Source organism: Saimiri boliviensis, chromosome 13, assembly GCF_048565385.1.
Source record: "Saimiri boliviensis isolate mSaiBol1 chromosome 13, mSaiBol1.pri, whole genome shotgun sequence".
NCBI classification, from domain to species: Eukaryota; Metazoa; Chordata; class Mammalia; order Primates; family Cebidae; genus Saimiri; species Saimiri boliviensis.
Window position 1 is genome coordinate 32,642,327 of NC_133461.1, and position 24,050 is coordinate 32,666,376.

Consider the following 24,050-nt stretch of genomic DNA (forward strand, 5'->3'; position numbering starts at 1 on the left):
AGTGAAACCCCGTCTCTACTAAAATACAAAAATTAGCTGGGCGTGGTGGTGCATGCCTGTAGTCCCAGCTACTTGGGAGGCTGAGGCAGGAGAATTGCTTGAACCCAGGAGGTGGAGGTTGCAGTGAGCCAAGATCGTGCCCCTGCACTCCAGCCTGGCATCTGGTGACAGAGCAAGACTCTGTCTCAAAAAAAAAAAAAAAGAGAGGCTGGTTGTTACCTTTCCCATCACATGAGCCTTTTCTTTGCAGGCACACATCTCTGTAAGCACTCAGCCCAATGAAGTGGGCCCCGTCGCTGTGTTGGAGTTCTGGGTTCAGGCTCTCATAAGCCAACATCTCTGGTACCGAGAACAACCTGTCCTCTTCCTCATGGACCACTTGTGTAAAGCAGCTTTTCAGCTGATGCAGGAAGACTGCATACAGAAATTACTCTACCAGCAACATAAGGTAAAAAACCTGTTAGAGAATTCATCTTTCAGTGATTGATATAGTAGCTAGATACAGTAGCTTTCTAAAAAGATTCCCCCAAATGCAGTTTTCAGAACCACTCTGTGGCCATTGCCTTCTGTAGGCTTTGCCTTAATGGTATTTTATCCCAATAATCATAGTCCACTAGCATAGATCCCAGGGAAGTTAAAGGAAAGGACTCCCAGGAAGCGTCCTGCTCATTATATTTCGCTGTAATGCTCTGCCTTGGACTGTTGCTGCTGGTGGACTCATCCTTGAAATCTCTGTCAGAATCTTATGTTGCAGTAAGACAGTTGCTGATACTCTTGTAAAGATCATTGGTAAGATTTTTCTTAAAGCCTCCTCTCTGTACTCCACATCTCCCGGTGTAGAATGCCTTGGGTTACCACTGTGATCGGAGTCTGCTCTCGTCTTTGGTGAGCTGGATTGTGGCAGGCAACATCACTCCTTCCTTTGTGGAGGGCTTAGCCACGCCCACTCAGGTAGGAAACAGAGCCGTTTGTTATCTTTGTAAACTTTAATCTCATGATTATCCTTATACGAAATTACTGATAGTTTAAACTAACTTGTATTTCGCACTTAATCTAGTATACTTTTTCATTTAATCTTCACAGTAGCCCTTTGCTGAGGTTGTGCTATTGCCATTCCTATTTTACAGAGGAGTTAACTGAGTTTTTTTTATAATTAAAAAAATTTTCTGGAGACAGGGTCTCACTTCATTGCCCAGGCTGATCATCTCAAATCTCCTGTTGTTAAGTGATTCTCCTGCTCCCAAGTATTTGGGAACTACAGGCACACACTACTGTGCCTAGTAAACTATAACTAAAGTTCAGTGAACTTAAAGGTTGTCTCAGGAATAGACAGCTCTTGATTGGACTCCGGCCAGCTGATTGCAGAGACTGCCCCGCAGCACTGCAGAGAGGTTTGGTGTAGGCACTGGAGCCAGACAGCCTGGGTTTCAATCCGGGTTCTGCTGTTTGTTAGCTCTGTGCCTTGGGCAGCTTGCTGCCTACCTCTCTGTCCTCAGTTTTCTCCATTGTCAAGTGGGAATAATGATGGCACCTATGTGTAGAGCATTTAGAACAGTGCTTAGCACATAGCCAGTGCTCGCTGGGTGTTGACCATTGTTATTGTCATCGTCATCAGCAGCAGCAGCATTATTTTTATCATTACCACCTCTTAGACTTTGTGTATAGAATTACGTCTGATTCATCACTTCGGTCAGCAGTAACATTCTTCAACCTCCTATCCCTCTTACTTCTTGCTCTTCTTCCCACCTGAGTCTCATGGATTGAGCTGTTACAGATTCCTTGCTGTTACTTGGACACATCCCTGACTTTTCCTCTTTTTGTCTCTGCCTAGCAGATTCTCTTACCAGCATGCCTTTCCCTCTGATCTCTACATAGAACCATCTCTGATATAGCACATCACCTTGACTCAATCCTCACCACTGCTCAACTTCACATTTTGGTTACTTTTATATTAGTCTTGTCTGCTCCAATAGGTGGAAAACTTCTTAAAGACAGAGCCTCTGTCTAGTCCTCTTTCCTATCCCTCTTGCACACAAATGTTGCCCAGTAAATGTGGAGTGAATGAACATCTTGTACTAAAGTAGCCTTTCCAAAGGAATGTAATATTTTCCAGTGATCTATTTTATTTAAATTTATATCTGTGACAAGAATATAGCTAGGTATAAAAATGTGTTAATTTTAGAAACTGCAAATATTTGCTGATTGAGATTGAGATTGAGATAGGAAGAGAGTTGAAATTGTGGAATATGAGGATGTATTTTGTCAGTAGGTTGAGCTGCTCATTCCCCTCCCCTTTGTCTGGTATCACTGCAGGTCTGGTTTGCATGGACAGTGCTGAACATGGAATCCATCTTTGAAGAGGACTCCCAGCTCCGGAGAGTTATTGAAGGGGAATTGGTGATAAACTCTGCTTTTACCCCTGACCAAGCTCTGAAGGTATAAATAGCAGTTCTGCATTTGTGTGGTAGAAGGTGGCTTAGACTTTGATGTTGGTGGATTCACCCGTAGCTTTTGGGCTTTTGTGTTTTCTTTTGTTGTGAATGTTTGGGAAGCTCAGCAACCAAACCAATACTTAAAACTGTGCAATTGAAGAGTACTTGCTTCTCAATGTTCTTAACAAGAGTCTCAGCCTAATGTTTGCAGACTGGATCATTGCACATGTGACAGGAGTTGCCATTGCATCCCACGTATGTCAGAATCCCCTGGAGAGCTTGTTAAAAAGCAGATTCCTAGACCTCACCTTCTGAGATTTGGAGTCTCTGAGTCTGGAGTGGGACCAGAAGTTTATTTTTTAAAACTCCCTAGCTGATTCTTAGGCTAACTAATATGCAGGAAAGACTGGAATAAGGCTTTAAAGACCTTCTATCTTAGTATAGATTATGCTTTTGGGTTTCAGAGGCTGTCAAAGAATTCAGCATTCTTGAATGTCCTTTTGAAATCCGAATTTTCAAAAGATTGATAAAGTTTGACAGTCTCATAGTCACATTTACTTTTTTCCTTTTTTTTGGAGACAGAGTCTTACTCTGTTGCCCAGGCTGGAATGTTGCAGTGGTACTATCTCAGCTCACTGCAACCTCCATATTCCAGGTTCAAGCAATTGTCATGCCTCAGCCTCACGAGTAGCTGGGATTACAGGCATGCACCACTACATCCAGCTAATTTTTGTGTTTTTAGTAGAGACAGGGTTTTGCCATGCTGGCCAGGCTGGTCTTGAACTCCTGACCTCAAGTGATCCACCCGCCTTAGCCTCCCAAAGTGCTGAGATTACAGGCATGAGCCACTGTACCTGGCCTTACTTTGGGTTTTCATATTATTCTACTCCCTTGCACTACAATGTTGTATTTGCAAAGGAATTTCAGAAATGAAAATGACGTTAGACTAGATGACTTTTAAGACCAATACCATTCTGGGGTCTGTGAAATGTTTTGACAGAAGAAAAGCTGCCTTACATATCTTGCTACCAAGGGGGGTTAAAACGTTAACTAGTGGATAGGATAAGTGAGTTTATATGACTTTAAAAAATTATTATTGAATTGAAAACAGAATGTTGTGTGTTTCATTTGGATCAGTTAGAAAGAGCAGACTGTTTGCATTTGTGTTCATTTTCGTGGTAACTCAAAGCCCTTCCTTTTCTGTAGAAAGCCCAGACTCAGCTGAAGCTCCCCATTGTGCCATCCCTCCAGAGGCTGCTGATTTATCGCTGGGCCCACCAGGCTCTGGTCACGCCTTCTGATCACCCTCTCCTGCCACTCATTTGGCAGAAGTTCTTCCTTCTGTATCTTCACCGCCCTGGACCACAGTATGGGTATGGAACCCAGTATTGTTGTAGGTTTCTGTGAATCCATTTCTGCCTTTGCACTGCTCTCATTCTGTGTGTTCTTAGACTGTGGAATGTGAGTTGGAATAATTCTTTGGTGATCTCTGGCAAGGATTCTATCTCTCTCTCTCTATCATTTATTAGACTGGACCCTTTTTGAGTTGGCAGTGTCTTCTGGCAGCTTCTCTTTACCGTCTTCCATAACCAGTGTGGTAAAGACAACACTCTGGAACTGGGCAAGGCTTCACATAGAACGTCTGGAGATGCAAAGGGAGAGCAACCAACTCAAACTGAGGCTTTCTGTGTGACCATCATGGGTCTTGTGCGAGGGGACTTTGTGATGAGTGGTTCAGGTGTGAACAAAGGCCAGGCGTGTCTGATACCTGTGGGTTGTGCTTGGGAATATTCAGCATATTCGTATGAAGATACTGCACCCAGCCAGATGCATCCACTATTACCAACCATTGCTCTCTAGCTCCTGCCTCAATTCCTCGTTCTCTTAACTCATTCATTTGAAATATATAGACATTGGCCAGACATGGTGACTCATGCCTGTAATCCCAGCACTTTGGGAGGCCTAGGCGGGCGGATCACTTGAGGTCAGGAGTTTGAGAGAAGCCTGGCCAACATGGTGATACCCTGTCTATACTAAAAATACAAAAATTAGTCCAGTGGGGTAGCATGTGCCTGTAATCCCAGCTACTCTGGAGGCTGAGGCAGGAGAACTGCTTGAACCTAGGAGGCAGACAGAGGTTGTAGTGAGCCGAGATTGTACCACTGCACTCCAGCTTGGGTGACAAGGAGACTCTGTCTCAAAAAGTATATATATAATATAAAATATATATAAAATATACATAAAAATGTATATATATATAAATAGATTCTTAGTGACTTCGATTTTTTTTTTTTGTTGCCAGATTGCAAGTTCTTCAAGAACACAGACCATCTTTAGTCTATGCTGTACCTCTAAGTAGTGATGGTGTCTTAAATTTGTGCAGCATTTCATACTTTTAAAACTACTTTCATATACACCATCTTGTTGGATCATCAAAATAATCTTTGAGGTAGAAATAATAGGTATTAATTTAATGGTGTATATACACAATCACAATAAATTACCTTGATAATTGACAGCTATTTTATGCCATACAGAAAGTGCCATCTTGTGTCAAAAGGTTATAGATCTGTGCTTGTGTTTTTTAAGGTTACCCATAGATGGTTGTATTGGGAGAAAGTTTTTTCAAAGTCCTGCTTATATCAGTTTGTTGAAAGAAATGAAGAGACGTTTGACGGAGGTGGCCGACTTCCACCATGCTGCAAGCAAGGCCCTCCGTGTTCCAGCAGAGGGCAGTGAAGGGCTGCCAGAGAGCCAGGCTGTCACCCCTGGTTACCTGACTTCACCGGAACTGCACACGGAGCTGGTGAGGTGAGTATGGTTATTTAGCCACTTACATTGTTGTTTACAGCACAAGCACTGTGCTAGCACAGTTAACTGTGTTACAGACTGCTAGATGTTATTCTCTTAACATGGTTAGATTGAATATGCAAGGTGGCTTTGATATAGATTTGCATCTTGAAATGTTTCTCTTTTATATTCCTCAAGAGAAGTGAATCAACAGTTTGGATGTACTTGTATCGAGTGGCTGGAGTCTAAGTGATAAATCCTCTTCTATTTCTCTATGTAAAAATAGAAATAAACCAAATTTTATCATAGCAGGTAAACAACTATTAAAGCCTGCTAGACAGCCTGGGCAACATAGTGAGGCCCTGTCTCTAAAAAAAAAAAATTAGCCAAGCCTAGTGGCATGCTCCTGTGATCCCAGCTACTTGGGAGGCTGAGGTGGGAGGATTCCTTAAGCATAGGAGGTCGAGGCTGCAATGAGCCATAATCATGCTACTGCACTCCAACCTGGGCAACAGAGTGAGACTTCATTTCAAAAAACCTTGCTAGAATAGTTCTTTTCAATTTTTTTAAGAAGGAGTGTCTTACTATATTGCCCAGGCCGCAGTGCAGTGGGTTTTCGTAGGCACAATCGTAGTGAGACGATTATAGTGCACTTCAGCCTTGAACTCCTGGGCTCGAGTGATCTTCCTGAGCAGTTGGAACTGCAGGTGTGTGCCACCACACCTAGCTTAGAACAGCTCTTCAAAAGAAACACATGACCAAGGCAGAGCTCTTTAAGTGTGATTCATAGATCCTCCACGGGATTCAGGGATCTTCCCAAAATATGTGCCCTGTAAAATCAGGTTATAATATTTGCCTCCTCTTAAAGGTTAAGAACGCTGAAGTAAGTTTGGATTCTTTTCACACTATTCCTTCACCTTTCATTTATAAGTTTGGTATAAACCAAATACTAGTCTTACAAATAAGACTTAATAAAAATGGCTCTTAATCATTAATCCTGAATACACATTAGCTTGGTGAGGCCCCCATTTCATCTAGCACTGAGGCCTCAGGCTTGCTTGCCCTCAAGCTCTCCGGGCTCTTTCTCAGCTTCCAGAATGATTTCTCCCCTTATTTTACTTGTTGAAGGAAAGCTTATTTTTAAACAGCCTTAACCTGTGGAAGGCTTTCTCGGTGAATATTTTAGATAAGCCAAAAAAGTCTTTGATATTCCCTTCTGCTTCTCTTATATTCCCCTTCCTGGGATGTGTTCATAAAGTGGCCATCTATTTCACTGAGTCAGAAGCTGGAGGAGAGAACTATCTAGCAGTCTCTTCCCTGTAAGAACCCCAAAGCCCTGTCCTTGTCTCTCTTCCTGAACTGGCTGTTACAGAGGTAAAGGAGGAAATTTTCCACTTTATTGAGTAAAGTCACGCCAGGCCACCTCCCAGTCCCCCACCCAGTAATTTGTGTATTGCCGACTATTTTTTCTAATACTGCTGGTAAAAACAAAATAAAAATGAAGGAAGTATCACATTTTAAAAAAAGTTTTTACTGGAAATTGGAACTCTTTTTTTTTTTTTTGAGACAGAGTCTCATTCTGTCACCAAGGCTGAAGTGCAGTGGTGCAATCTAGGCTCACTGCAACCTCCACCTCCTGGGTTCAAGTGATTCTCCTGCCTCAGCCTTCTGGGTAGCTGGGATTACAAGCATATGCCACCACGCTCAGCTAAGTTTTGTATTTTTAGTAGAGACCAGGTTTCATCATGTTGGTCAGGCTGGTCTCGACTTCCTGACCTTGTGATCTGCCCTCCTCAGCCCCCCAAAGTGCTGGGATTACAGGTATGAGCCACCGTGCCCGGCCAGAACTTTTATTTTTTTTAAGTCTGATTTTATTTTCTTCCTTCTTGATGAGAGCAGGATACACACATGCTGTGGGATTTATTTGCGATTCTTTGAGGCGGGAGATGGTTCTTGAGCCTAAAGCTGGAAAGCTCCTACGATGCATAACTTTAAAAGAGCTCTTAATATTTTCTCTGAAAATGTGTTTATTGGAATGTCATTATGTTATTTTTGCTTTTCTAAGCAAAAATAACTGTGACTGAATTGCCCAGGAAAGAAAAGCTCCAAATTCAGATCCTAGGTCTGGTAAAAATCGCCTTTTCCGGTTATTTTCTTCTGTGTGCTGTGTTTAAATAAACTTCAAGAATGGTTGGTAGAACTCCTGCTTCAAATGCTTTGTTTGAGCAGTTATCATATATTTGAATGACACGTGAACACGCCTCCCCTGCTGGACCAAGAGTTCCCTGGGAGCTGTGGTGTTTGTCAGCCACATTTTCTGTATTATGGGCTTTCTTTACTCTCACGTAGTGGTGCCAGTGTTCCTAGAGATGTAAGAAACTTCATTTGCATGCTCATCTTTTTATATTTCATATAATTATGTTTTTATCTTTTAGGCTCTTCAATGTATTTATATTATGGCTAGAAGATGAGAATTTTCAAAAAGGAGATACCTATATCCCTTCTCTACCAAAGCATTATGATATTCACAGGCTAGCAAAAGTGATGCAGAATCAGCAGGTGAAACTATGGCACTGTCTTTCTTGTAATTTGAACTGATCATATTCGTAATGGTAAAACCATTTATTGATAAGAAAATGGATAGTCACTCAGATGGTCATTGTTTCTGTGGGTTTTGTCAGTATCTAAGTGATTATATTGAGGGAGTATTCCCTTTTGAATTTCTTGCCTCGCTGTGCCTTCTACCTGAAGGCTTTAAGCTTGTTCTAGGGCTTTTTACAACCTGATAAACATAACCTTCCTCTGACTGTGTTTTTTGTTTAAATTTGAAGTTGTTAGTAGCTGAACACCTTTAAGCAATTATCTCTACTCGCATTCTTACAAGCAGTGTAAGAATTTGTAAGGATCCATATGTGATGTAGGAGATCAGTTGCTTGGAGGAGATCAGGAGCTCCCCTTTGATTGGCTTTGGAGGTGCTTACTTGTCATTGTCACAGTTCTGGTGTCTCTTCTGGAGTCACTCGATTTCAGTCTTCCTATGTCCTAAGCTGTTCTCTTCCAGGCATTCAAAGATGTCTGTGATCCTTCATCAGACCAAAACTTCTTGTAATCTCAGTTTTCTCTAAGCTTCTCTAGCCATCTTGGAGATAGGGAAAGGGGTTGGGAAAGACAATTCTCTTCTATTCTAGTTCTTTTTTTTTTTCTAGGATTGCACTCTCTTGAGCATTGTCCAGAACCAGGATGGGATTTAGGAGTCTCTAAAACTTGAGACACTTTCATTTGGATCCTTAAACCTTCCTACTTTCACATTGTGTGTATATTTCATCTCAGTAGGTATCTTTTTCTTGTTTTCTTTCTTTCTTTCCTTGCCTTCTTTCTTCTTGCTTTCCTTTCCTTTTGTGGGTATTTATTAAGTGTCTTCTAAATGCCAGGTGCTAAAGATACAAAAAGAAATCTGATACAGTCCCTGCCTCCAAAGAGCTTATTGTCAAACAGGAGACTAAACAAACAAACTATTACATTTTGTGATTAAGATTGTGGGCTGGGCACATGGCTCATGCCTGTAATCCCAGCACTTTAGGAAGCTGATTTGCATGGATCACCTGAGGTCAGGAGTTTAAGACCAGCCTGGCCAACATGGCGAAACCCTGTCTCTACTAAAAATACAAAAAATTAGCTGGGCATGGTGATGGGTGCCTGTAATCCCAGCGACATAGGAGGCTCAGGCAGGAGAATTGGTTGAACCTGCGAGTCAGAGGTTGCAATGGGCGGAGATCGTGCCACTGCACTCCAGCCTGGGCAGTAGAGAGACACTCTGACTCAAAGAATTAAAAAAAGGATTTTGAGAGTGAAATGCATAGGGTACTGTGGGAACATAGAGGAATAGCCCCTGATTTGGATTGGGCCTGGAGTGGTGACCTTTGAGTTGACCCCTGAAGGACGTATGGGAGTTGGGCCGTTGGAAAGGAAAGGCATGGTGTTAGCGAGTGGCAGAGAGGATGTTAATGGGCAGAAAGGCCAGTGTGTGCAGAGACATAGCAGGTGAGAGAGGTTAGGGCATGTTCAGAAAGGTGCAGGGTAGGGCAAAGCACCTGAGGTGGGGCAGATGAAACCAGAGAGGTGAGTAGGAGTGAAATCCCTAAGGGCCATGTATGCTTTTCTAAAGAATTTGGATTGTATTTTGAAATCTTTGGAGAGCTCTTGAAATAGCAGCAGTTATTAATCAAATGGATGAATTAAAATATATTGAGGAAGAATCAGATACCCAGAGACTTCCACATTTCTAACTTTGGTCTCCAGAGATAAACATTGGAAGAGGAGGTGTCTGAGGGGCTTCAGAGAGCTCTCTATCAAGGAGTTGGGCAGAAGGGAGATAGAGATCTAGAATTCAGGAATGACTCAAAGTAGGATATATGGATTTAATGGTAAGAGAATACGTAGACAAAGTAGAGGACCGAAGATGGAACCCTGAGAAATAACAACATTTAAGGCACGGAGAAACAGGACTGAGAATATAGAGCCAGAGAAACAAGAAAAATAAACATGAGACCTTGATGTCCTGACATCCTTTAGTGCAGTTCCATCCTTATGTTTTTATACTTGACTCATCCTTATCCAAGGCTTTGTACATCGTAGGTACTTGGTTAGTGTTTTTTTTTTTTTTTTTTTTAATTCAGCCATAGCTTTCTTGATTCTCTGAGATTTATCCTGCTTCCTCAGCAGTTGCAGAATTAATTGCTCTCTTTCTCCGTCCTTTTCTTTTTAAGTCAGTCTTTGCTTGATGTTTGAAGTCTAATTTCTTGATCTGTAATTCAAGCTTAGGGTTGTTTTGTATTTTTATGGTGTCTAAGACATGTCTGCTTACCTATCATTAATTCCTAGTTTTGCTCTAATCATTAGCCTCTGTTAACAGTTACTTAGCACAGAGGCAGAGAAAGTGACATAGTGACCCTCTTTAAAGGAGTGTGTACACAATAGGAGGATCTAGCCAAGCACATTGAACAGTCAGCTGTATGTAGGATTCAGGATTATGATCAGGATTATTACATTGGAGCTGCTCCTCTGAGTCTGGAATGCCTTGCACTGTGGGATTGGTTTGGAAATAATGATTTGGAACTTCACAGCAGCGTGCTTATTGAAAAACAGGGGACATTTTTTGTTTTAGAGGAATTCTTGGGCCTTTAGAACACTTAAAATCCAAAAAAAAAAAAAAAAAAAAAATCATGGTCTACAAACTCATAGTCCCTATTTGCTCACTTGCTATTACTATTTGAAGTTCATTGACAGTTTGACTTTTTTGTTGTCGTTAAAGGCAGTCCCCCATTCTAATAGGTAGTGATCACCAAAGTGAAATAAATATAATTCAGAATATATAAGACAGCCCACAGGAGTGTAGGGAGAGGATACTAGAGCTGCTATATTTATTTTTTCTCATTTATTCACTTATATGATGCCTGTTACTATGAAAAAATTCAATCATACAGGAAAACAGGTAGACCAGTATAATGGGCGTGCTCTTCTCCCTTTCTTCGCACGTACCATGTGTCTAGTTTCTTCTATAGCCCATCCACTTCCTCCTCCATATTATCTCGGAGGTAATCCCAGAGAGCACTTGATACATGAAGATTTTAAAAGATAAGGTTAAAAAATGATATAACCCAGTAGCATACCTAAACATACTAGAAATAATTTCTAATGTCACATATTTAGTCAGTGTTCAAGTTTCCAGCTTTCTCTTAAATGTCATAACAGTTTTATTTTTATTTATTTGCATAGTTTGAATCAGGATCCATGTGTGATTGGTTGATATGTCTTACAAATCGATTTAATCTTCAAGTCCTCCCCTTACCCCTTTACTTTTCCTTGTAATTTATTTCTTGTAGAAACTGAGTAGTTTGTCCATAGAGGTTCCCCACAGTATGGATTTTGCTAACTATATCTTCATGGTATAGTTTAACATGTTTTTCTGTCCCCTGTATTTACTGAAAATTGATAGTTGCATTTATTGTCTTGATCTAATTCAGATTTGATTATTTTTAGTATTTTATTTTTTCTCTCTTTAAGATTTGCTGTTTTTTACCTATGTCTTGTAGTATATGTAATGTATTGGCTGTATAATGTGTGTGTGTAATTTATAAATATACATATGGGGCTGTTAAAATTTTTTCTAATCATGATAACACAATCAAAAAAGTTTTATAATAAAGCTACCTCAGAGATTGTTAGAGTGGTCATTTTCATGGCTATTTATCCTAATCCTGGAGAACTTGGAGTAGACCACTTCATGTTGAAACTTACTGGTTCAGTTTATAGTTAAATATATAGTTTTGTAAGTGAATCTGTGTCTTGTCTGTCAGAGTTAAAATACTGTCTTTCTGTTCCAGGATCTGTGGATGGAGTATTTGAACATGGAGCGCATCTATCATGAGTTTCAGGAGACTGTTGGTCTGTGGACACAGGCCAAGCTTGAGTCCCATTCCATACCTTGCAGTTTGTCAGTGCAGCTGGACTTCACTGATCCTTTGCTGGGTGGGTCCTGTGAGCACCTGCCTCTTCCATGAGTGAATGAATGATCGAATCAGAGCCGTTGAGGGTTGAGGCTGATATACTTTATTCCTCCGGTGTCCCTTTTTTCCCTGGTGCTTTCAGTTTACTTACACAGTGGTGTAAAGTGCAACTATAAATACCATTTCTTTGGGTTTGCAGTTATAAAAATCAGAAGTCTGTCGTTTTCTTTTGTAAACTCTTTTCTTTTGTACCTGGAACCCTTACCCTACAAGTGAATCAGATCCCTGAAGTTTTTAAGGTGCTTGTTTCTCCCAGTACATTTTTTTTTTTTTAGAGAAACAGTGTTATAAATTATCAGTTAGTTTTCTCTCAGGCCACAAAAGCCCATTTAACCTATAAAGTTGCTGATATTTGGGGTCACTTGTTAATTTTAATACTGAATACATTTCAAAAATATGGGACCTACAGTTGTAAATTCAATTGTTGACCAAAATGTTTATTATAACACATAGTGCAATAGGACCCTGGAGTGATTCAGAGAAATGCAAAAATACCTTCTTATTGCAGCTTGCCACTAACCAATGCACTAGTTATATAAAGAGAGAGAAGTAAGAACTTCTGTGGACTTCACATCATTCATCTGTAAAGTGGTACTGACTGGTCTCTTCTAAGGCTCTAAAGTTTTTCCCTCCAATGTTCCTCTCCCTGCATTTTTTTCTTGAAACGATAATAACTTTTTCTGATTACAAAAGTTGTATGTATTAATTAAAAAATTAAATGATATAGAATGGTATATAGAGGAAAGGATAAAAACTGCCCTCAAGCCAACCACATAGATTCTCATTTTTCTATTGCTAAAAGTTTGTTAAATGAGAAGAAGAAATAAGTGAGTAGTACTGGGAACTATTAAATGCTTTCTGTTCATGCCCTTTTATTTGTAGTATTTCCACGTTGCCTGAACACTGCCCTAAAAGGCCAATTGTTTTCACCCGAGTTAAGCTAGTAAGTTATGAAGCCCTTAGTTTGTTCCAAGCACTATCTCAGTGCTTTATGTACATTAACCCAGTCCTCACAAAAACCCTATGTTGTGAGGTTATCCCAACTGAGCAGATAAGAAACCCAGTTTGTAAGCTGATTAGCTGACCTGCCTGCATAGCTGGTTGTTGGGCAGAGCCGTCTGACTCCAGAGACGTGCTGTTCACCACTCAGTGTTCTACCTCTTGGGTGTGGCAATCACTATACCTTGCACTTCTAAACAAAATTAGGGCCTAGATTTCTAAATAATGAGTTTCAGGTTTTCCTCAGATATAAGAGTTAGTTGATGATTATATTAAATGATTGAATTTGTGGTTGTGATTGGTTGTAGGAAAAATTTCACTAGCACTCTTTTGATAACAATTTCTTTTTCTTAAACTAAATTTGTTTTATTGGCTTCAACATTTTTGTCAGTTGTGGTATAGAGTGGGGCTTACTGTTAAACATAAATTTAGATTTTTTGTTTGTTTTTAAAATATCCCTGGTTTTTCTTTTATGGTAACTTACATTGGGTTTGAAAGAGCCCCCAGTTTTCCTATAGCATCATGGCCTCTTATGTTGCTTGAAAGGAACTTTAACATAAATAGTGACAAGTCTTATCCAGATGAATACCCAGCTTGGTTACATCTGTGCAAAAAATGGTAGTTCTAATGGAAAAACACTAGCTATAAGGGACAGTGCTGTATTCGACCTATTTGTAATGCTAATTCTGTTTGGAGTACGAACAATACAAGTTTCCTTATGCCAAGTAAAGTCATGGCTATTAATTTTTCTCAACAATAATGGAAAATTGAATGTTTCATCTGGAATGTAATCGGAAATTCATAGTAGTCCCCTAAGTACTTGTTGACTTTTTGACTTGAAATTCCCTTGAACACTGCCTTCCTCTGTTTCTTGCTATTGAAAAGAATTGGGTAGGTAGCAGCATTTTTCTTCATGTTATTCAGTCCCCACCTGCTATGTGGTATGTGTATAGTGTGGTGAAGGGCGCGAGAAGGAAGAAAGGAATCTATTGGATACCTACTGTGTGTTCAGCTCTGTACTAAGTCTAGAAGCATCAAACATTTAAATTTGATTAAACAGTGTGAGATCATGTGTAATCTAGGGCAAAATTGTATGGTAGAGATTCACTTTGTGTGTGTGTGTGTGTGTGTGTGTGGGGGGGGCACTGGGTTGCTTACTCCATTAATCATTTGTTGAGTGAATGACTGATGGACTTTATGACTGCATAAATAGAAATGCTGAAGGAACTTATGCGTATGTCTTTATTCATTTTATCTCTTACTGCATCCAGTCTTCCTGTTCAAATCTTGACCTGATTGTAGATTTTTGACTCAGCTGTATTCCATAATGCTTATTCATTTTTCTTCTATTCCTCTGAATTCTGGATGATGGCATTAAACCCTTAACCAGCCTCCAGATCTATTCCATTCACCTAAACTATTATTCAGATGATAGCTACCATCTGACTCAAGCTTTCATAGAGCTGTTCATTAGATCCACATGGTATTATTGGAAAGCACTAGATACTAACTTTACACTAATGTCAAGTCCAGACTTCTTAGCATGTCATGCAAGGCCTGTTTAGGGTAACAATTTAAGATCATGAGCTTTAACTTTATCATAAGACTATCATCATTTTGAGGATAGGAATTCTACTGAATTGTACCAAATGCTTCTGATCTTCTGATCAGAATTCACCTGATTGCTCAGTATATATGACTTACTTTTCTTTCAGCTAAAGAAAGGATTTTAAGTAACCTCCAGAAGCATGAGGCTCCCCAGCCTCCCCTTGTTCTGCACCCGATGAAACCTCCCGTGCCAGTTATTTCCTCTGCTGCACTATTGAGTCAGAAGGATGCCACCCAGCTGGTGTGCACAGACCTGAATCTGTTGCAACAGCAGGCCAGGTAAGACTGTGCAGCCTCAAGGATCATGTTCCCATGCTGGCGGCTTTGACAGCCTGGATGATTTGCTACCTGGAGTGGCTTCCTCATCAACATTTTTACCATGAGAACAGTTTGATCAAACTGGCCCAGACGGTTCACTTGGTTAACCAAGTTGTGACAGGTCTTAAAATTTCACCTCGAAATTATGTGGTACTCTCACTAACTATCGATTTCATGTTTCCTGTGGTAGCATTTCTTGGCGTCAGTAGTGCCAGTTAAGATTTTCTTATGCTTCTCGTGAAGAGATCTTATGATACTGGAAAGATGGTGTTGGAAAGGTGCGAAGTGAGAGTTCCTTTCTTTTCTCATTGCTGTACTCTCTACCTCTCCATATTCTTTAAAAAATGGACATAAACATTGATTGAAGTGTGGAAAAGTCATTAAATGTTTTGATTTTACATGGTTGATACAAAATGATCAACAGTTTAAGGTTTTGATCCAACTTGAGTTCTTATGTGAAGGAGTGTATGTGGAGTAAGTCTGTTTCATTAACAATAAGTGAGCCTCACTGTTACAAATCCTATGTGAATCAATTTCTTATTGATATTTTTTTCCTTGGCTGTTTTTGGTCCCGACATTTGTTGAGTGTGTGTTGAGTGCACATATAAGCACCTGCCCATTAATGTAATGATAAATACAGTTAGACCAGTTTTGACTCCGCATAAATGCCATTAGCTTTCTTGGTCTTTGACATTTCACTTCGAGTTGCTAATACCTAAGAAGTCATTGGCACTTACCATTAATGCACCACTAAAGGATGATTAAGTTAGGATAGAATTCTCATTTGTTCTTGTAGGGTCTGTTTAAAAAGTGTTGTTGATATAATATGAATTCTAAATGGAGCTTTGTTTGTGGCTATAAAGTTGTCTCACTTTTCCATAGGCTTTTCTTTCATTTCTTAGCTTTCTCTTTGGCCTCTCTGCCAGGGAGATGATTTTGGTAGGTCTTGGCTCACAACCTTTGGTCCTCTGTTACTATGGAGTATGCGTATCTCGCTGCACTATAATGCTGGCTGTGGGTAACTAGCAGCCTTTATCACTTATCATATAACGTTTCCTAAGACTTTCTTTTACCTCCTGATGGTGTTTTTCAGAACTGCAGCTCTTCGGGAATCTCAGCAGGTTGCTCTGGATGGTGAGCTGTTGGACACAATGCCCAGGCAATATGTGAATCGTGAAGAACAGGCCACACTACATTTGGAGTGCAGAGGCAGCAGCGGTAAGAAATGCCAAGGAGCTGCAGTTGTCACGATTCAGGTAAGTGTTTAAATTTCTTCAGAATTTAGAGAATTTTAATTGAGTGTGTAATGTTGTCATATCACTGAGAAAGATCGAAAGACATACATAGCACACTGTCTGTGTCCCAAACATTTACTAGTTTTGGGGGACAGGAAAATACTCGTAGAGCTAATCACACATTTCTGTAGGTACCAGATGAGTCCTGTAAGACAGATATTCAAATAGGAATTCAAAGAAAAATGGAATCATTGAGAAGATTTCTAGAGAGAGGGGCTTCAACTGATTCTTAAAAGACTTTGGTGATGATACAGTTGGAAGGAATGTGGAAATGGAGTGGCCATGATGTCATTTAGGGGTCAGTGGCTAGGTCAGCCTGTTTCAAGTGTTTTGGGGGTGATGGTGGGAATTCACATTGGAAAGGCTGGTGTGCACCATCATTGGGAGCTCTGGCTGTCTGCTGTACGTGGCATGGAGCCCCTGAAGATGAACGTGGGAAGGGAAGCAGATTAATTGGGTGGAGCTTGCCGATGGGCAGAGGAGAGACATGCACCAACGTGCCTGAAACTTGAACCGCCTCAGAGTTACCTTCTTGCGCTGGAATAGAGGCAGAATTTGGATCTGTGATACTGTATGGACTTCACAATGGAAACTTAGCTGAAGCTAATGTGTCATAGCATTTACTTTATGCCAGGCCTTGCCTAAACACTTTAATCCTCACAACAACTCTGTGAGGTGGCCATTATCATAATTTCTCAGGTAAGGAAGTAGAGTCACAGAGAAGTTAATTAAGTCATGTACCTGAAGTGCCACAGCCTGTAAGTGGCAGAGCCAGAAAGACCTAGGCATTCTGGCTCCAGAGCCAGTGTTCTTTTAAAAAAAAATTTATAGTAGAGATGGGGTTTTGCTATGTTGCCCAGGGTGGTCTCAAACTTCTGGGCCCAAGCAATCTGCCTGCCTCGGACTCCCAAAGTGCTGGGATTGCAGGCCTGAGCCACCGCACCCGGCCAGCCTGTGTTCATTAATCACCGCACTGTATTTCTCCTTCGAGTGAAGTCATGATTCCCTAAGCTGAAAGAGCAGTGCTTGGAGGTGGGCACTGCCCGTGGTCTAAATCTGTCTGTACACAAATGACTCTTTTTGTTAGCATTTGGAAATTGGAGAATATTTCTTTTACTCACCCTCGTTTGTGTTTCAGAAATTTCTCTTTTTTTTTTTTTGCTAATTTTCATTATAACTATTTCAATGTATTCTCCATCAATTTCCTTGGGAGACTCTTTCCTAGAAAATTCCTTCTCTCAAATAATCTTCTATATGTGTCGTAGTTTTCATTACTTTCAGAATGTATCTCTAATTTTTCAACAGTTGTATAAGTTCAGAAATTTGACCTAAAAGTTAGGATGAGTCCAACTTATTTTCCTGGATGTTATTGTAATATGTGTGACTCCTAAACACTGAGTTATCTTTGGCCAGGTGCTTTATAAAGTTAGTTTTCTTTTGGTGTATTTTTGTCCCAGTTACCAATGCTGTGGTGGTAAGACCAAGGTAGAAATATTTACAAAAAGATCACTTGCTGAAGTAAAACTGGGAGAAAAGTTTGCCAATTTTGGGTGGAGTTCGAGTTAGTGAGGAAAACACTGAAAATCCGGTTATAATAAAAAAAATGGATGTCATCACCAATCTGTGTTTTTCCATATTTCAAAACTACATATCATTGCCAGGCTGTTAATTTTATATAGAGAAGAGAATTCTAAAATGCATTTTTATAAGTGACAAGTGAGATAACTATAAAGAAATGTTTTTCCAATTTTGGCTGAAGCTTGCTCTGTGAAGACTTGTAAATATTTGCTGCCTTAGCCAAGGAACAGGTCTCTTACCCTGCCTGACCTCCTGTTAACTCTCTGGGTCTTGCAGTGGAAAATACCACCAGGCAGGCCAGGGAGCTGTAGCTGTAAGCCTACCAGTGACTTGTCTCTTTTCCTTTACAGAAAAAGGGATCACAGTATTATATTATTTGTCTGACCCCTTGAATTAAGATTTTAAACATAATCTTTTGCTTTGTTAATTCTGAAATAAAAAGTTACACCTTTTCTAAAATGTCTTCTAGGCAATTTTGATTGGAGGGAGGTAAAAAAAAAAAGATGGTTTATGATAAGGACTGATGTGAACATGGCTTAGATGTTTTTACAAACATACCGAAGTTCTTGTGCTTTCCTTTCTTAAAAGAAAATTGGGCTGGGCGTGGTGGCTCATTCATGTAATCCCAGCACTTTGGGAGGTCAAGGTGAGCAGATTGCTTGAATTCAAGAGTTCAACAGCCTGGGCAACATGGATTAACTCTGTCTCTACAAATAATATTATATGAAAATTAGCCAGGCTAATGATGGCATATATCTGTGGTCCAAGCTACTTGGGTGGCTAACGCGGGAGGGGTCAAGGCTGCATGCAGTGAGCTGTGATTGTGCCACTGCACTCCAGCCTGGGCAGCAGAGTGAGACCCTGTCTCAAGAAAAAAAGAAAAATTGGTAATTGCTAACATTGCTTGAAGGAAGAAGGGGAAAAAGTAATGAAGGACAGAGGGAAAAAAGGAGATTTTGCAGACGCCTAAAGAATTGGAAAAAGTAGATGTATTTTGTGGCCTTAACCTCAATAGTAATATTCAAGTTTTATTAAAGCATGTTTTAATTTTCTGCTGGCCTCACTCGTTTGCCTAGTGCCCTGACTTAGTTCCACGTGGGAAGTTCCATAAGCTTGAGAACCCCTACTGATGGCACCTAGAAGTTCAGTATCAGTAATAGTATCTGCTGCAGCCAATATTTTGCCTGAAATGCAGATGTGCCAGAGCAATTAAAAACGCGAAGAAAGTGAACAACTTTTATAGGCTGAGACTTAAGTAATCTTGAAAGTTATATAGTACCGTTGTTGCTAGTTGAGGCTATTCCAGGCAGTATTTGCCATTTGATATTTCTAGGACTTGAAGATAAAAATATGTTTTGTTATACATTAATGGCAAAGGGCAAGATAGAGGAAAGCTGAAACTCTACCTGCTACGAAGTTGTGGCGTTAGCTATGCAAGTTGGTTGTTTTGCTCTGATTTTTGGCCAAAGATTGTGCTTAAATATGAAGGCATCCATTACCTAAATGGGGGAACTTTGGTTATGCATGACTTTAGTTGTCAAAAAAGAGGTGTTAATGGAGGATAGAGAAGGTGAGTTCTCAATGTTTATGACTCATCATGAAACTGTCAGTGGGAGGGAGTATATCCTGCAAAAGGTAGGTTGTGTTGTTTTTATACATAAAACTGTAGCCCTCTATATAGATGTATCCAATGACCACCTCATGGCTATGTGCAGTTGTTTTGATTCCTTTTAACATCCTTCTATCATTTGGTGATATTGAACATTATGTAGTCTCATCGCTTCCCTCTGAATCTCTGACCACTTCTTAGTTTCCAGGGCTGCTGCTTTCTCAACTCAAACACTTAGATTGCTAGTTGCCCTGATTCCCTTCTTCATATGACATCATTTTTTTTTTTTTGCCCACTGTCTGTGCTGGAGTTCTTAATGTGGGGTCTGTGAATGGTCTTTAGAGAATTGGTAAAGTTCCTGAAAGTGTATGTAAAATTTTTTTCTGGAGGGTTAATAACTCCAGTAGCTCTCAGAGTAGTTCAAAAAAGAACCATTTACTCCTATGTTGATGATCTGTTCTGTTTCTCTAGTCCAGAATTCTCTTTTGAGTTCCAAATCTAGATTTCCACCTGCCTCATTCTACCACAGATACCTCAAACTCCCTATTTCCCAAATTAATCTCACCTTTACCTTCCAAATCTCTTCTCCCTGGAATTTCACATACCTGGTCTCCCCATATGGAAACCTATGTATCAGTATCACCTCTTCAGTTACTCTACCCTACTTCATTCCCGTATTGTCCATAGTTGCTTCCTAAATCATGTTGGTTCTGCCTCTGAAATGGCTTTAGATTGATTCCCTTCTCTGTGTTTCCGTTGCCATTTCTCCGTGGTAGGTACCCTTGCTTCTCCCTTGACCTATTGCATTAGGCTTTCTCTCCTTATCTCTCTCCTTGCCTAGTCTGTTTTCCGTTCTTTCATTACTCATCTTGTTAAACACAGATCTGATCACATTTCTAGGCTAAACACCCACACTTACTTGGCAGTATCAAAAGGAATATGACCTTTAGCGCCCTTCGTAATCTGTTGTTGGTCTTTTTCTTTTTTTTCTTTCTTTTCTTTTTTTTTTTTTTTTTGATCCATGCACTGCAAGAATGTTGTTGGTCTTTTTCTAGCAGCATCACTTATCCTTTCTCCCATTTTGCAGACATTTTACTTTTCAGCCATTTAGACTTTCTCCATTTTCTAAACACAGCATACACATTAAAATCGTTCTTCTTTGCATATGCTGCTTCTCTTCTCCTCCCACCCATTTCTGACCTCCTTCCTGCTCAGCCTTCAGTACTTAGTTCAGGCCAGACCTCTTCTTGAGGTCTTATTGGACTCATCCAGTCAAACTGATGTTCTCTCCTTTGTCGCAGCTTGTGCCTAAGCGCTATTGTAGTCACTTGCTGACAGTTTTGTCCTGCCAGACTGAACTCTCTGGGAATAGGGTTTCCATCTGTATTTGTTTTTATTATTATTCTTTTTTAGATGGAGTTTTGCTCTTGTCACCCAGGCTGGAGTGCAATGGTGCAATCTCAGCTCACTGCAACCTCCGCTTCCTGGGTTCAACCAATTCTCCTTCCTCAGCCTCCTGAATAGCTGGGATTATAGGCATGTGCCACTGTGCCCAGCTAATTTTTGTATTTTTAGTAGATGGGGTTTCACCATGTTGGTCAGGCTGGTCTTGAACTGTTGACCTCAGGTTATTCACCCACCTCCACCTCCCAAAGTGCTGAGATTACAAGTGTGAGCCACCATGTCTGACTTGTTTTAATTTTTTTAGCACACCTCTGCTGAAGGGAAGCATCCTTATTTGTAACACACCACTCGTTAGGTTGTGTTGCAGCTTGTTTTGTGTTATGATTAGTTCTATGCTCTTACTAGATTTTGAGTTACACAAGGTCAGGGACTTTGTCTTATTCATGATTATATCATCAGTGCCTCATATAGTCAGTGCTGCAAAATGGATGTGTTTGAAGGAATGAGCAACTCTGGATGTATGCCCTTCATAAGTAAGTTCCCTCATTTTAACTACTTTCAGGAATTTTGTAGATATTATTTGGCTGTGATAGATATCATGGAAATTGGAACTTTTTTCTATTAAAAATTAATAGTTCATTCTTTGTGCTTACTTTTGCTTTTAAACAGCTTAATACTTTCTGTACTTAAATATTATATACTGCTTACTGTATGTTTTTACTCTAATATAAATGTCGCCCAAATACTCAGTCGTGGGAAGCAGTAAGGATGGTTGCACTGTCTTTCCCAGCCATATTCCCAGTACTTTTTGTCCCTTGCTTGGGCACTGTCATATCCCAGATATTATGGTAGGTGTTTGCTTTCATTATCCAACTTAATTTTTTTTTTTTTTTTTTTTTTAGAGAGAGAGTCTCACTTTGTTGCCCAGGCTGGAGTGCAGTGGTGGTATCTTGGCTCACTGCAGCCTCTGCCTCCTGGGTTCAAGTGATTCTCTCTGAGTAGCTGGGACTATAGGGGTGTACCACTATGCCCAGCTGATTTTTGTATTTTTAGGAGACATGGAGTTTTACCAGTTGGCCAGGTCGGTCTTGACCGCCTGGCCTCAAGTGATCCACCCACCTTGGCCTCCCAAAGTAGTGAGATTACAGATGTGAGGTACTGTGCCTGGCTTATCCAACTTAATCTTCACAGAATGAGGGTAAGTTCAGAGAAACATGTTCAGAGACACTGTGAGACTTGCCAGAGTCACATAGCTAGTGAGTACCTGCGTCAGGATTCAGGTCTGTATGAGTCTAAGTTCAAGACCCCTACTTTTCCCATTCAGTATTGCTAGGCCATTTTGCTTCAGCTGTTTCAGCGGCAGCTTCTGAATACTGGCAGTGTGATTCTGAGTAAGCTGATCGTGACAGTTAAATCTCCTGTAAGTGAACATAGGTACCAAATTTTTTCTCTCTGAGTCTGCATAATAGTATTGCCTTCTTTTCATTCTTAACATTTCAGTCTTAACATTCTAGATTAGATCAGTTTTTTAAAATTAGCTTTATGGGAAATGACATCAGATTTTAAATATAATTTTTTTTTTTTTTTTGAGACAGAGTCTCGCTCTGTTGCCTAGGCTGGCATGCAATGGTGCAGTCTCAGTTCACTGCAACCTCTGCCACTCAGGTTCAAGTGATTCTCCTGCCTCAGCCTCCAGAGTAGCTGGGATTACAGGTGTGCACCACCACACCCAACTAATTTTTGTAGTTTTAGTAGAAACGGGGTTTCACCAGGTTGGCCAGGATGGTCTCCCACTCCTGACCTCAGGTGATCCACCTGTCTTAGCCTCCCAAAGTGCTGGGATTACAGGTGTAAGCCACTGTGCCCAGCCTTAAATATATAAAGAGTTCAGGTTATATCATGAAAATATTTTGTTCCTTAATAGAATTTTTCTGGGAAAGAATGTCCTGGAAATTTCCAGCTATTTGCGAGTAGTTGAACTATGTATGGCTTGTTTGGGGTATACAAAGGCAAATATATTTTATGGGACGTGAGACGTGCTTCTTTCTGTGTTCTCTCTTCCCAATAGAAGCCTCTAACAATTCAGTGATGTCCCCTGGGGAAATGGGGTGATTTATAATTTTTTTTTAATGTACTTTGGTATTGTGGGTACGTTTGCTGGCCCCAGGATTGATTTATTATCATGTGAAAAATTTGTTCATTCCTAGAAATGAATGCTGGAAAAGACCCACTGAGGGCCTCACATTATTGTAAAAACTGGCTAGAGGACATGCTTTGTCAGACTTTTAAATTTAGACAAGGAAACTTTTAAATTTCTGTTCTACTTAAAATGACTCAAGTGGAGGGGCTTCCACCATACTACTTTGTTCTATTGTCTATGACTTCTTGTAATTATGAACTGATGGTCATTCAGTTTCTCTCACCTTCATTATAGTAATAAAAGAAATCTTTCAACAGTAGTGGGAACAATAAACAAAAATAAATAGAATGGAAAATAATGGTAATTTGGGGATGTTTTTCGTGAGAGAGTCTAAACTTTCCTAAACTAGCTGGTTTTCTTTTAGTGGTTTCTACAACATGGAATGGCAGTTATAAAGTTTGGGTTACAAAGCAGTTTTAGTCCTGTCTCTGCATTTTGCAATCAAATGGTTTCTGGATCCTTCGCCTTTCCACCTCCCTTCATTCTGTGTCTCCCTTCCTTATCTCAGATTCTCTCTTTTCCTGTTTGCCTGCTTTCTCTCCAGGCTAGCTGGGCAATTCTGTGACACACATGGTCCCAGTCTAACTGTATTTGGTGACATATTGAACAAAAAGGCTGACTGCAGATACTCCTAGTAACATTTTAGGATATTAAACATTGGTCTGTTATTTGAAAGATATCAAATTTAATTCAGATACTTGTATTGATTTATTATCTAGTTAAATACAAGTAACTTCTTTTTTAATCTTTCATTTCTCCAATAGTAAAAAATAATTATTGTTAACATTATATTTTCCTTAGTATTTACTTTCATGCATTTTGATGTCATGGAGCATTTTGTTTTTTTTTTATAAGGAGTTTTGTAAAGATTTTTTGGTGAGTTTTATACAAGAAAGTTATCACAGTCATAAAAAATAGGTGCTCAGTGTATTGTCAGAGTTATGCTGTGCTGGGGTTCTGGGTAAGTAAAACAAATAGGACCAATGCCCTTCAGTAACTTTTTTTTTTTTTTGAGACTGAGTCTCATACTGTTGCCCAGGCTGGAGTGCAGTGGCATGATCTCAGCTCACTGCCACCTCTGCCTCCTAGGTTCAAGCAGTTCTCTTGCCTCACCCTCCTGAGTAGCTGGGACTACAGGTGCCTGCCACCACGTCTGGCTAATTTTTGTATTTTTAGGAAAGACAGGGTTTCACCATGTTGGCCAGGCTTGTTTCCAACTCCTGACCTCAAGTGATCCACTTGCCTCAGCTT

General features: G+C 40.1%; 1 protein-coding gene across 2 annotated transcripts in view; it reads left to right on the forward strand.

Annotated features, from left to right (window-relative positions):
• The window catches only part of EPG5 (ectopic P-granules 5 autophagy tethering factor), a 122,111-nt gene that overhangs the window by 55,245 nt on the left and 42,816 nt on the right, over positions 1-24,050 (forward strand). For both annotated transcript variants that reach the window (XM_003924695.4, XM_074383525.1), the window contains exons 19-27: positions 251-448; positions 841-951; positions 2,314-2,436; positions 3,639-3,805; positions 5,022-5,243; positions 7,658-7,781; positions 11,606-11,750; positions 14,503-14,674; positions 15,807-15,969. In XM_003924695.4, the coding sequence (XP_003924744.2) occupies positions 251-448; positions 841-951; positions 2,314-2,436; positions 3,639-3,805; positions 5,022-5,243; positions 7,658-7,781; positions 11,606-11,750; positions 14,503-14,674; positions 15,807-15,969 (1,425 nt within the window). The remainder of the gene's footprint in view (positions 1-250; positions 449-840; positions 952-2,313; positions 2,437-3,638; positions 3,806-5,021; positions 5,244-7,657; positions 7,782-11,605; positions 11,751-14,502; positions 14,675-15,806; positions 15,970-24,050) is intronic.